The sequence below is a fragment of the Ipomoea triloba genome, chromosome 5, assembly GCF_003576645.1.
Source record: "Ipomoea triloba cultivar NCNSP0323 chromosome 5, ASM357664v1".
Classification (NCBI taxonomy): domain Eukaryota; kingdom Viridiplantae; phylum Streptophyta; class Magnoliopsida; order Solanales; family Convolvulaceae; genus Ipomoea; species Ipomoea triloba.
In genome coordinates this window covers 29,041,340-29,054,385 of record NC_044920.1, presented here as the reverse complement: position 1 = coordinate 29,054,385, position 13,046 = coordinate 29,041,340, and the positions used below count along the sequence as shown (strand labels likewise).

At 34.1% G+C, this 13,046-nt stretch overlaps 2 protein-coding genes across 6 annotated transcripts in view; one reads left to right on the top strand and one right to left on the bottom strand.

The window, feature by feature from the left end:
• Positions 1 to 9,210, top strand: part of LOC116019416 (probable acyl-activating enzyme 1, peroxisomal) — an 18,134-nt gene extending 8,924 nt beyond the window's left edge. For 2 of the 5 annotated variants that reach the window (XM_031259601.1, XM_031259600.1), the window contains exon 4: positions 5,619 to 7,456. In XM_031259601.1, the coding sequence (XP_031115461.1) occupies positions 5,619 to 7,226 (1,608 nt within the window). In that variant the 3' untranslated portion in view covers positions 7,227 to 7,456. Of the gene's footprint in view, positions 1 to 5,618; positions 7,478 to 7,802; positions 8,096 to 8,760 lie in introns of those variants that run through there. The other 3 variants (XR_004098711.1, XM_031259602.1, XM_031259604.1) reach the window with 3 other exon arrangements.
• Positions 8,287 to 11,630, bottom strand: LOC116020534 (G2/mitotic-specific cyclin-2-like). Its single transcript, XM_031261005.1, has 11 exons — positions 11,552 to 11,630; positions 11,324 to 11,441; positions 11,155 to 11,211; positions 10,717 to 10,762; positions 10,472 to 10,615; positions 9,853 to 9,978; positions 9,505 to 9,594; positions 9,188 to 9,409; positions 9,002 to 9,100; positions 8,722 to 8,900; positions 8,287 to 8,431 (listed from the first exon to the last, which is right to left on the bottom strand). Exons 1-11 carry the CDS (start codon positions 11,628 to 11,630, stop codon positions 8,287 to 8,289), a joined length of 1,305 nt encoding a protein of 434 aa, XP_031116865.1.
• Between the last annotated feature and the right edge of the window lie 1,416 nt (positions 11,631 to 13,046).

The following is a 13,046-nucleotide window of genomic DNA, read 5'->3' as shown; positions in this document are numbered from 1 at the left end:
GGGGGGGGGGGGGGAGTAAATAAGCTGATTTTTAGATTATCGACTGGGTCAAAAAGTATTTTAAAAAATATTTTGTAATATTTAATGCCGAAACTTTTGAACAATTGTTTAGAACTTGATGAATGATGAGACCTTTGGATATATATATATATATATATATATATATATATATATATATATATATATATATTCTGCTTTAGTCATTCAAGGTCTGCAATGGTATTTTCAGTTTTGATACGTTAATTTTGATTTTTTCATTTATGAAGAATAATGAATTAATGCAATACTATATAATGAAATTTAAAATTTATTTAAATTTTAAATATATATTATCTTTCTATCGTTAAAAAAAAAGTCAATAGTAATCATAAGACTTATTTTAGTTTCTCATATCATGTTAATATATAGAAACATCTCTTTTTAAGTTCTTTTTTTTTTAATTTTTAAATAATAATGTACTTAAAAGTTATTTTAAATTAAACAACTAGTTTATTAGTTCATTTTACTAAATATTTGTAATTCATTCTACTAGTTTAACAACTATATATATATATATCAAACCATTGATCTGCAAGATCTGACGGATGAGAAATCACGTAAAAAATGAGCGGGGTCATTTTCATAAATATTATAAACTTTTAAAATGAGCGGGGTCATTTTCATAAATATTACAAAATTTTGTTTATTTCAACCGTTAGATCTACTAGATCAATGGTCTAGATTTGTCCTTACGTTCTCACCTGGGACATGGTTCTCACCTGATTAAGGATATATATATATATATATATATATATATATATATATATATATATAGAGAGAGAGAGAGAGAGAGAGAGAGAGAGAGAATCAAGTGTGAAGAAAGCCTTAGGTGAAAAATAGTGTTTAATGTTAGCCATTGATCTTGTCAAAATCAACATCTAGGATGAACACAATTTTTAAAAAAAAAAAAAAAAGAGCGATGACAATTTGGTCATTTTGCATATTGTTCAAACTTAAGGTGCGTATTTTTTGTGCTTAAGGTGCGTAGTTTTATAGTTTAAGGTGCATATGTTTAAAGCTTAAGGTGCACCACTTTCTAGTCAGTTCAAAACTTAAGGTGTTTAATTTTTAAGGTTAAAGTGTGTAGTTTTATAGCTTAAGGTATATATGTTTAAAGCTTAAAGTGTGTCACTTTTCTAGTTTAAGGTGCATCAATTTAAAACTTAAGGTGCGTAGTTTTATAGCTTAGGGCGAGTAATTTTATAACTTAAGGTGCGTAGTTTTATATCTTAAGGTGCATCAGTTTGAGACAGAGGATGCATGTTGGCAGGGAGCGCGTTTTATTATTATTATTATTTAATTTTCATTGATTTGAGTTGTTGATCTAGATTTGATCAACGGCTCAGATCTCACCCCATCTTTCACTCGGGAGCTCTTTTACAATATATATAGACAATGGATCATGTGCGAAGCTTCTCTTAGGTGAAACGTGCGGATTAATCACAATCTTTGATCTTGCCAAAATCAACAGCCCATAATGAACAATTTTTTTTTTAAAAATGCGGCGGCATTATGATCATTTTGCGTAAGGTCACAACTTAAGGTGTGTAAATTTAAAACTTAAGGTGCGTAAGTTTATAATGTTAGTTGCCTAAGTTTAAAGTTTAAGGTATTTAAGTCTAAAACATAAAGTGTGTAAGTTTATAACTTAATGTGCGTATGTTTAAAGCTTAAGGTGCGTCACTTTCTAGTTTAAGGTGCATCAATTTAACTCTTAAAGTGCGTATGTTTAAAGTTTACGGTGCATTATTTTCCAGCTTAATTAAAGTGCATAAGTTTGAAACTTAAGGTGCGTAAGTTTATAGCTTTAGGTGCCTAAGTTTAAAACTTAAGGTGTTTAAGTTTAAAGCTTAAGCTGCTTAAGTTTATAGCTTAATTAAAGTGCGTAAATTTATAGCTTAAGGTGTGTATGTTTAAAGCTTAAGGTGCATTATTTTTCAGTTGAATTAAGGTGCATAAGTTGAAGTTTAAGGTACGTAAGTTCATAGTTTTAGGTGCCTAAGTTTAAAACTTAATTAAGGTGCTTAAGTTTAAAGATTAAGGTGCATAAGTTTATAACTTAATTAAGGTGCGTAAATTTATAACTTCAGGTGTATAAGTTTAAAGTTTAAGGTGCATTATTTTCCAGTTGAATTAAGGTGCATAAGCTTGAAGCTTAAAGTGCTTAAGTTTATAGCTTTATGACTTTATGTGCCTAAGTTTAAAACTTAAGGTTCTTAAGTGTAAAGCTTAAGGTGCGTAAGTTTATAGCTTAATTAAAGTGTGTAGGGTCACAGGGTGAGGAATAAACCTCATAAAAAAAAAGTGTGTAAATTTATAGTTTAAGGTGCATATGTTTAATGCTTAAGGTGCATAAGTTCGAAGCTTAAAGTGCGTAAGTTTATAGCTTTAGGTGCCTAAGTTTAAAGCTTAAAGTGTGTAAGTTTATACCTTAATGTGCGTATGTTTAAAGCTTAATTAAGGTGCATCACTTTCTAGTGTAAGGTGTGTATTAGTTTAACTCTTAAGGTGCGTATGTTTAAAGCTTAAGGTGCATAAGTTCGAAGCTTCGAGACACTTGATCATTTGCATCCATGTTTCCGAGAAAACGGGCTTTTTAAAAAAAATTATTTCAGTTTGAGCCGGTGATCTAGATTAGATCAACGGTTTAGGTCTCATCACCCATTTTTAGCTGGAAGAAGCTTCGCACGTGAACCATCTCATATATATATATATATATATATATATATATATATATATATATATATATATATATAAAGAATAAATAATAATATGAAAACGAAAATATCAATTTAAATGAACAATGCATTTGAAATTAATTAAAATAAGCATTATCATAACATACTAACAAAATGAAAAAGTGAAAATTAAAATTAAAAACAATAGTGGAAGACCAAAAAACGAAAAGTGGAATAGTGTTACCACTTAAATTAATTTTTTTTTAAACGAAGCAAATAAAGGTCAATAAAGTTTTGTAGTTTGGTCCATGAGAGGTAAAAGAGAATTATGAAAAAAAATAAAAAAAAATTCCCAATTCAATAAGCTAATTTCAAACGCCATTAAGGCAAGCTGTGTTTCTAAAATTAAAGTTTTGGCCTCGAAAACGTTTAAGAAGAAAGATATCCGAACACATTTTATGATCAAGTTAATAAACAATTAAAATAGATTAAATAAATAAAAATTTACTTAAAATTTGTTTAACAAACGAGGCTATGGTAATTGTAAATTGGTAATCAATCATATGTCAAAACTTAAATTAAATAGCATGGGCGCATAAACAATATAACGTGAGATGTTGTTGGCATATGGGTTCATCTTAAATTAATTATATATATTTGCTCATACAGTATTTTATAAAGAAAGAGCACAAAACTTCACTAAAGTTGACATTGATTTTCATTTAATTTGTATTTAACTATACATGCATGTTCTTTCAAATCAATGACATGTTCATGCATCTTAATGCACATATAAACGCATATTGCTGATTGTTTATCGACTGCATTCGACGCCATATGCCACAATTTCCATAGTTTAATAATATTGTGGTAACGCCAAATTGTCTAGTTTTACAATGTTAAATTGCCTAGTTTTGATCTTAAACTATCCGACTACAAAGTAGCATTGTTAATTCTTTTTAAATAGAGATGATAAATAAGGTTAAATTAATCCTTAGAGCACTAAGGTAAAATGTGATGAACCAATATTTAAACCCTTGTTAGCTATCAAATATGCCTCCAAACTAAAAGAAAAAGAAAAGAAAAAAAATTGCCCCGCAACAAAATTTCCCAAATATATATACATAAAAAATCCTAACAAGACAAGATGACAATGTAAAAAGAGCACAATTGATGAAAATTATGACAACAAGACAATGTCCTCTATCTAGTAATGACAAAATCTAACGAGGAATACTTCATTGATGAAACAATAAGATTTCTTATAGAATGCGTGGTAGTTGGAGATGAGGTAGATGACAAGGAAATTAGAGCTCGTCATTGCCTAGCTGCGCTAGATTTGATTTACATATTCTTGGACATACTTTTTTGGTTGTACTTGACATGAGAGGCACCTGTATTGATCAATACCTTAAAAAGTTAAAATACACACATGCACGCGCTCGCACACACACATATATCATCATCATCATCAAATTAGTGTACACAAAAAGAACTAATGACATTTGTTTTTGTTTTTATTTTTACTTTTTTACGTTTTTTATAAAAAATTTCACAACTCTTTTCTCCTTTATGATAAGAATTAAAAGAGTTAATCCCAGCAATAGTCCTCCGACTATGTTGATTTTCTAAAATTAGACCCCTACTTTTAATTTGGACAATTTAGGTCCCTTGACTTTTAAATTCTTTCCAATGTTGGCCCTTTCGCCAAATTTTGGTTAAGTTGAGATCAAATGAAAGGGTAAAATTGTCCGTTCACATGTTTAGTGTATTATTACTCGTATTTATCATGTCCTATACGTTGTATATATGAATATAATCTCAGTCGAAGTCTCAATTGAATCCATTAATCTCAATCGAAGTCTCTTCGACTGAGATTATATTCATATATATAGCGTATAAGACAGGAGAAATACGAGTAATAATACACTATACAGGTGAATAATCAATTTTACCCTTTCATTTGACATCAACTTAACCAAAATTTGACTAAAGGACCAACATTGGAAAGAATTTGAAAGTCAAAGGACTTAAATTGTTCAAATTAAAAGTCGGGGACTAATTTTGGAAAATCAGCATAGTCGGAGGACCATTGCTGGAATTAACTCGGAATTAAAATATAATAACATTACTTAATTTGATTATTTTTTCTTTTGGCAATTGAAAAAGATGAAAGATATTATTTTCTTTTGAATCATCACAAAAAAGAAATGCCATATTGAAATATCTTAAGAATACATTATCTTCTCTTTATTAAATCAAACATTCTTGATTATATTGTAGCACAAATTATAATTATATATTTCAAAACTATATTGTTTCAATTAGAAAATACATTTTATTACAAGCATGATTGCAGTAAGCGCTAGGCGCTAGCCGGGTGATAGACTAACGCCTAGGCGGTCTACGCGGTGCTTAGGCGATGACCTATAAAAAAAAAATAGTGCATGTGTGTGGGTGTATGTAGATAGGGCCAATTGTATTCAAAAAAAAAAAATATATATATATATATATATATATATATATATATATATATATATATATATATATATATATAGGACAATAATTCATAGACAAAGTCTACAATATAGGGAAATTTAATAGACTAAAAAGTGATTATATATATATATATATATATATATATATATATATATATATATATATATTATAGTGAGAACGAACATGCAAGAGAGAACTAGGAATCAATCATAACCGTCCACCTAAAAAATCTAACGGATATACTTCGTATATAATTACTCACAGATTCGAAAAACTAGTTCATAGTGAGGATCTAATTTCCAATTCATATCTTTTATTATGCTTTACAAAATTTGGGTGTTCTATATTTGCATATAATACTGAATATATTTGCTTTCACATTCAAAATATCTGTACAAACAGGTAGCAGCAATGGCACCTAATATTCCACCCCTGTATGAGCTCAATTTTGGTGTCCCAATGACAGGTGCTGTCCTTTCTGCCCTTAACACAAAGCTTGACTCGCCCACTTTGTCGAAAAAACTAGCCCTATTGAAACCCAAAACCATTTTTGTTGACTATGAATACGTTGAGGTTGTCGTTGAATCCTTAGACTTAGCAAAAATAAGCCCACCACCGCTCCTAATCTTGATCTTGGAAGACACTAAGCTTGATCATCATGAGAATGGAGCATATGATTCCAAGTTTCACAACAAGATTTTTAAGAACGGAGAATCTGGTTCCAAGATTCAGGATAAGTTTCTCGAGAACGGACATTCTGAACGCAAGAGATACGACAAGCTTCTCAAAAAGAAGGGGTTCAATTTCAAGATTTACTCTGAGTTTATTGAGACGGGGAATCCTGATTTCAAGACTGTGTACCCAGACGACGAATGTGACCCGATAGCGATCAATTTCACTTCAGGCTCAACAGGGAACCCCAAGGGAGCAGTGTACAGCCACAGGGCAACTTATCTGAACACCATAGCACAAATCTTCCGCACTGAAATGGCCGGAAAATCGCCGGTTTTTCTCTGGACGGTCGACATGTTCCGGTGCAACGGGTGGTGCCTGCCGTGGACCATGGCGGCTCTCGGCGGCACAAACATCTGCAGCCGAGATTCTTCCGGACAAGCAATCTTGGACGCCATTTCCCGCCACAATGTCACACATCTCTGTGGTCAACCCCTCATTTTGACCAAAATTGCCGAAACCATAGAGAAAAAAAACACAAATTTTCAATTGCCTCCAAACAAAGTGGACGTAATTGTCGCAGGTTTATTACCTCAACCCGAAATCCTATCCAAATTAGAAGCAAAAGGGTTCAAAATAAGCTATGCATATGGCATGACCGAGGCTCTAGGTCCAATTACATCAATCCCTTGGAATTCCCGCGAGAATTCGAAACAGAAGGTTCTAGAAGGCGAGAATTCGAAGCAGAAGGTTCTAGAAGGGATGCACAACATCATGGTACACGGCGCTGACGTGAAAGATCCGGTGACCATGAAAAGCGTGCCGGCGGACGGGGAAACCACCGGAGAAATCATGTTCAGAAGTAATACTATGATGTTAGGGTACTACAAAAACAAACAAGGAACCCAAGAAGCCTTTGAGGGGGGGTGGTATAGGACTAGGGACATTGGGGTGAAACATCCTAGTGGGTACATAGAACTTAAGGATAGGAGAGCTGATGTGATCAAACGTGGGACAGAGATTATTAGTAGCCTCGAAATTGAGAGTGTTTTGGTTAGGCATCCCGTGGTTTTGGAGGCTGCGGTTGTGGGGAAACCTGATGAGGTTTTGGGGCAGACAGTTTGTGCTTTTGTGAAGTTCAAAGAAGGGAGAAGTGCAGAAGAGGGAGACATTATCAAGTTCTGTGAAGAGAATTTGCCTCACCATATGGTCCCCCAGGCTGTCATCTTTGGGGATTTGCCACTTAATTCCACTGGGAAGATACAAAAATTTGCCTTGAGAGAGAAGGCAAAATGTCTTTGCAAGACGTTTAATAATGGCAAGTGTAACCATTTCTAATTGCAGGTAATTGTTGGTCCAATACCCACCGCATGTCTTGTGTTTTGAGTTTTTTGTTTCCTGTGTTATGAAATTCAATCATATATGCGTATGTGTCTTGTGTTTTGTGTTGTGCATTGTTGTGTTGTGTTATGAAACTCTGTACTTATAATATTAATAAGTTTGGACTAACAACAAATTAATAGTTATGTAACACACATCATATTGTGTGTCTTTGTGTTATGAATTTATATCTTGTGTTGTGATCGAAATTCTATACTTATAAAACATAATTTTTCTAATTAAATCAAAATCGAAAATAAGTAAATATATAGCATGTGTATGTCTCTTATGTTATGAGTTTTTGTGTCTTGTGTTATGAATGTTTGTACCTTAAGAATGTGAATTCTAGACCTAAAATAGATTAGAGTAGTTGTGTAACACACAACATATTGTGTCTTATGTTATGAATTTATATATTGTAGTGTGAAATTATGTGACTATAGAACATAAATTATCTATCTAAATTGGATTTGAAAATAAAGTAAATATATAACATATGTACGTGTCTTGAGAGTTTTTTGTGTTGTTGTCTAGAATGGTCAGCACACTAGTGGTAGGGAACTGATCAAATGAGATCAAACCACCAACCTCATGCATAAGGGACGAGGTGCTGAACCACCACACCAACCAGGTTGGTTATAATATGTGTTAATTTGTGAGATTTATTTCAAGTGTTAAATGATTACTTGGTACCTTATTTTGAAAGAAAATATTTACAATTGTATTTAAGATGATAAAATCTTATAATGATTCCAGAGAATGAAAAACATAAAGAGTACTACCCTGTAATTTGTCATAAGTATTGTATAGTATTGTGATTTATAATATATTTTGTAGAGAAAGTATACTCTGAAAATAATATTCTATAGTTGTGTAATTATTGTCAAACCCGGAAACAAAAATAAAAAGATCAATCTGTGTATGATGAAATTAAAACTATAAGCCAAAAACCAGTGTTCTTTAGATGAATAACACCATGGCAATCCTTCCTCTTCTCTTCTCTTCCTGAATTTGCCTCCTAAATGTGTACAAGAAGAAAATCAGCTGCCGGTGCAAACTTGGCTGCATTGCCAAACTTTGATGTGCTGTACTTCCTATATACCCCTGTTAGCTTCCCAGTCCCAGCCTTTTTTTGAATGCCAACAATCATTCTTGAGCTTTCCCTGAATTTGAAATGCTAAAATCATCATCATTCATATATATAAATATTCTTCGAGGGGCAAGGGAAATCTGCAGTCACTACCCGAGAGTGTGCACTTGGTAAACTAGGCCTAGTGACTCTAACCAGCAAATGATTACAAGGAGGTAATAAAACCAGTCTAGAGTGCCCATATCTGACAGATTCAAACCAAGAAGGTCAATATCTAGGTCGCTACTACTGAAAGTAGAATTTGTAATCTTATAGTTATCAAGTCAATAGTACGTCCACCGAGTAAAGGAGAGAGTTATTTACCGAAGTTGATGTTCTGAGTAGCCGGTGTGCCACTCGCAGGTCTTGCTCCACTGCCTAACTCCATAGAGTGTGCACTGGGCAGTGTAGACTGCAGCAGCAGCCAAAAGGGATGGTGAACATTCAAGCATTTCATACTCCACAAGGCACAGCTCTATCAAGAAGAATGACAGTAATTCAAGCTGTAAAACAGTCCAACATCATATCCCTCTCAGTTTCATTAATACAATGCAGCAAAATAAGGTAACACAAGTACATAATTAACATGTTTAAATCCTCAAACCTTCTTGTCAGATTCAGCAGCCTTAAGGAATCTTCTCATAAAGACACAGGGAGTAGGAACTGACAATTTAAACTGCAATGTTTTAAGCATCAAACTTTCCTGTACAGAAACTTAATGAATTAGTAACTTAATTAGTATAAAACCTTTGTTAGGATTCATGGATTTATTTGATATATATATACTAACCATATCAAGAACTTCTTTCCTTGTATAAGCCTCGCCCGAAATATATATAAAATCAGACACACCCGGGACAGCAGTTTCCTCGTACTTGCACGCCAGTAGCATCGAAACCATTCCCACCAACTGCAGCTTCTTTCTCATAACTGTCTGCTTCTCTAAGAACCTGTCTATCAGGTTGACAGTCAGAAACAGAGTTTCTTCCCTCAGTTCAAACTTGTGATGCACCTGTTACGAAGTTCATCGGGGCAGAATTAACCGAACGGTTCCATAAATCGATAACCGAAAACATAGTCTGATACCCTTTGGAAGTTTTCATGTACCTCAATAAGCCAGTCAATCAGTACAGCTCTCATCCTCTCATTAATGTCAAACTGTTGAGCCATATAGCCTGGTGAAACACAGCTAAAGTTCTGCAAATCATATGGTTGTTATTTGTTATTAGAGGCGATAGTAGATAATATATGTTCAACATGATAATACCAGCATCCTTGATTGGGATGAGATTCGAACACCTTCTGTTTGGAACGATTACAGTGATGCCATCAGACCAGAAGGTAATTGGCGAATTAAATAATTGTTAAGATAATCTATCACATACATATATCAACAATTAGTAGGGCATATGAAATTTACCATGGTAAAAAATTTCTAAGGTTAATTTTTCATACCTCCACTTTTCTGTAGTAAGCAAAGAGATCTTCCACATATTCATTGACTGCAAGAGGATTGTTCATGTCACAACTGTCAATGTCCATTACAGCCTCTTCTTCAGATATATCCTCCAAGTCAATGTCCTAACAGAACACTTGGGGTTCAGTTATCTAATATACAACAGAATTAAACATCCTTGCCCACAAATGCGAAATCCCTTGACCCAGACCCCCAGACCTCGGCCCAACAAGATTTGTGAAAGTGATAAATCACAGTGACTTATGGGCTCATTAGGGTAATATTGACCCTGTTACATGTAATATCTGTCCTAGCCCACAAATGCGAAATCCCTTGCCCCAGACCCCCAGACCTCGGCCCGACAAGATTTGTGGAGGTGGTAAATCACAGTGACTTAGCGGCTCATTGGGGTACTATTGACCCTGTTACATGTAGTATATGTTCATATATACTTTCTCAACCTATTAAAGTCCAATGAGTCAATATCGCCCCTACTGAGGCTCGAACCCATGACCTCCCATTTGGCAGAGTCACTTCATACCGCTTGACACAAGGTCTTTGGCACAATACAACAACCTTAACAGATGCAAGAAGCAACATACAATCTAATCCTATTACCATTTGAGCTTTCTTTGTTGAATCTTTTTCTGTCTGTTCCAAAACCATGGGAGCATGTTGGCCATTAGCTCCTATGTTTTCCTGTTCATCTCTATCCTCCCAGATACTCAACTCCTTGCCTTCAACTTTTGGTTTCTTGTTTTCCTGCTGAACATCATTAAGCCACATTCAGTATAATTTACACTCTGTCAATGAATTATACATTGTTCAATTCAAATACATAATTATACTCCCTATATATGTACCTCATGCTGATGTTGATGCAAGCTAGCCATTTCAGCAGCAAATTTCCTTTACTCAAAATGAAATTTCATAACCTCAGTCTAATAACAACAACAATAATAGAAGAAGAAGGCAAATTACACTAACCAGGGTTCAACCTTCATTGTAGACCCAGATTCAATGACATTCAAATTATGTGTTAGTTAACAAATTATGTACTTATAAATAAATTAAAGACACATAAAATGCTAATTGCAGATACATAATTTATTAATTATAGACCCATAATATATTAATTGTAGTAGACACGAATGCTGTTTTGAACTAGAGTCCACAATGCAAGGTGACCCTGGTTCATGGTATAACAATTGTAATTGACACATAATTTGAATGTCATTTTGGACCAGTTTCACATTGCCTGGTCCATGGTATAACTAATGTTTTTTATTTTATTCTGTGACCTTGTGATGGCCCTGTGTGTTGGTAAAGGAGGATTATTACTGGGCATCTTGTTTGTTCTGAGAACAAGAAATATCAAGAAAATCAGCATTCTCAGACCCAAAATAAAGGGCAAAAACATGTTTAAAAAAAGAAAAAGAAAAGACTATTTAGTTTATAGATGAGAAGTACTGTGATATTGCCCTCTTCTTAAATGGAAGAGCTCCTAAGTTCTGAGTTATAACACTCAATTCTCTCCTGTTGGTCTGGTTATCCAATCCCATCTTTCTTCCGTTCATGTTTGCCGCACCTTCATTCATCCAAAGAAAAAAAAAACACAAAAATAACAATAGAAAAAAACATTTTTCAGAAACTGATATTTTGTATCTGAGTCTCAATTTAAATCCAAAACAAATTTACCTTCTTGAACAGTTGTCTGTTTATCTGTGATCAAAGTAGGATTTTTCTCATCAGACATAACCATGTTTTCTTGATTCATCTTTATTCAGAAATGAGAAACTAACCCAAGAACACCAAACAACAAAAAACACAAGAAATGAAATCTTTCCTGCCAAAGAAGAAAGAGAGGGAACGGATTATAAACAAAAACCCTGAGGGAGGGAGGGCTTTTTATTCAAATCCAACGGCTAAGGAAGGATTCGGAGTTTCCTAAATCTTAGGGTCTGGGCACGACTTCTATTTAGATTGTGTTGGTGACAGCATTGCTTCCAAAATCTAATATATAACGTTGATTAAGATTTAAGATTATTGTTAGTAAAGATTTTCAGGTTTGGAAAGTTCCAACTCAGTTTCTAATTTAGACTTGTTTTAATATAGAATTTAATAAGTGTGATTAATTGGTATAAGTATTAGGTTTTTTTTTCCACTTTTTGAGAAATCTTTTATGGAACAATATTTTTAAATGTGCTTGTTAGTGGTCCCAATGTAGAATAGAATAAAATTAAAATAATATTTCTTCTATATAAGTATATATTCTATATAAGGATCAATGTCGGATCACTTTGATTGATACTTAAATTTTATTCAAAAGTTTGAGACTCGATATTCAAAAGCCTCACCTCATATGTCTCGGAGATGCATGGTTGAGCTCAAGGAAAGATTGGGGGGATTCATTGCCAACCTCGTGGTCGGGTGAAAAAAAAAAAAAAAAAAAAGATGTTGAGAACAAGAATGGGTTATGATTCGAGTCACCGTCCAAAATACTTAAAGAAGGCAATCATTTGTGGCAAGGTCTGAATGATGTCCTGGACGTTTAGTAAAGTCCCCGAGAAACAAGCAGGCACACTATGAGTTTACGCTTGAGGCACTGTGGTAAGCACGGGGTGCGAAAGCGACCTATCATGTCAAAATTGACTCGAGGGTTGATTCGACCATGATCATGCATACACCGGCAAGTTTGTACCAAGACAAGCCCGACACCCACACTTGGAAGGAATCAAGAACCTTATCACGCTCTCTCCGGAGAAAGTAGCCGAGTTCGAAGATATGGAAGACTCACTGTCGACCCTGCCTCCCAACAAAAGAGAAAGATTGGAGGCAAGGTAGCCTTAAAGGGATTGTGGGGCTCACCACCAACCCCATCTTCAAGCAAATAAAAGATATTGAAGACAAGAAATTAAAGGGTTATAGTCCAAATCGCCATTTCCAATTAAAGACTTACATTCAAAATTAAAGCAACGATTCGTAAGAATACTTAAGAACATTTAAGACACTAATTCAAGCCCCTGAGGCCCGTCGTGGGCACCCTTTAGACCCTTAGGTTATCCAAGGTGTAACTATGACCCTATGCTTGACTTGGAATCAGGGGATCGCAGCGGGTCATATATAGTAATATAGGCACTCGTAGTGAATCCTCTTTCTAGTTGTCGATGTCTCACAACTGAGAAAAATAGAC

What these genes read in the sequence shown, in the direction of transcription:
- LOC116020534 (XM_031261005.1), bottom strand. Translation starts at nt 11,630, where the DNA reads ATGAATCAAGAAAACATGGTTATGTCTGATGAGAAAAATCCTACTTTG. An exon ending in ACAGACAACTGTTCAAGAAG is followed by an intron (nt 11,442 to 11,551) that starts GTAAATTTGTTT and finishes GGATGAATGAAG; the next exon opens with GTGCGGCAAACATGAACGGA. An exon ending in TGATTGACTGGCTTATTGAG is followed by an intron (nt 9,410 to 9,504) that starts GTACATGAAAAC and finishes ACTTCGTAACAG; the next exon opens with GTGCATCACAAGTTTGAACT.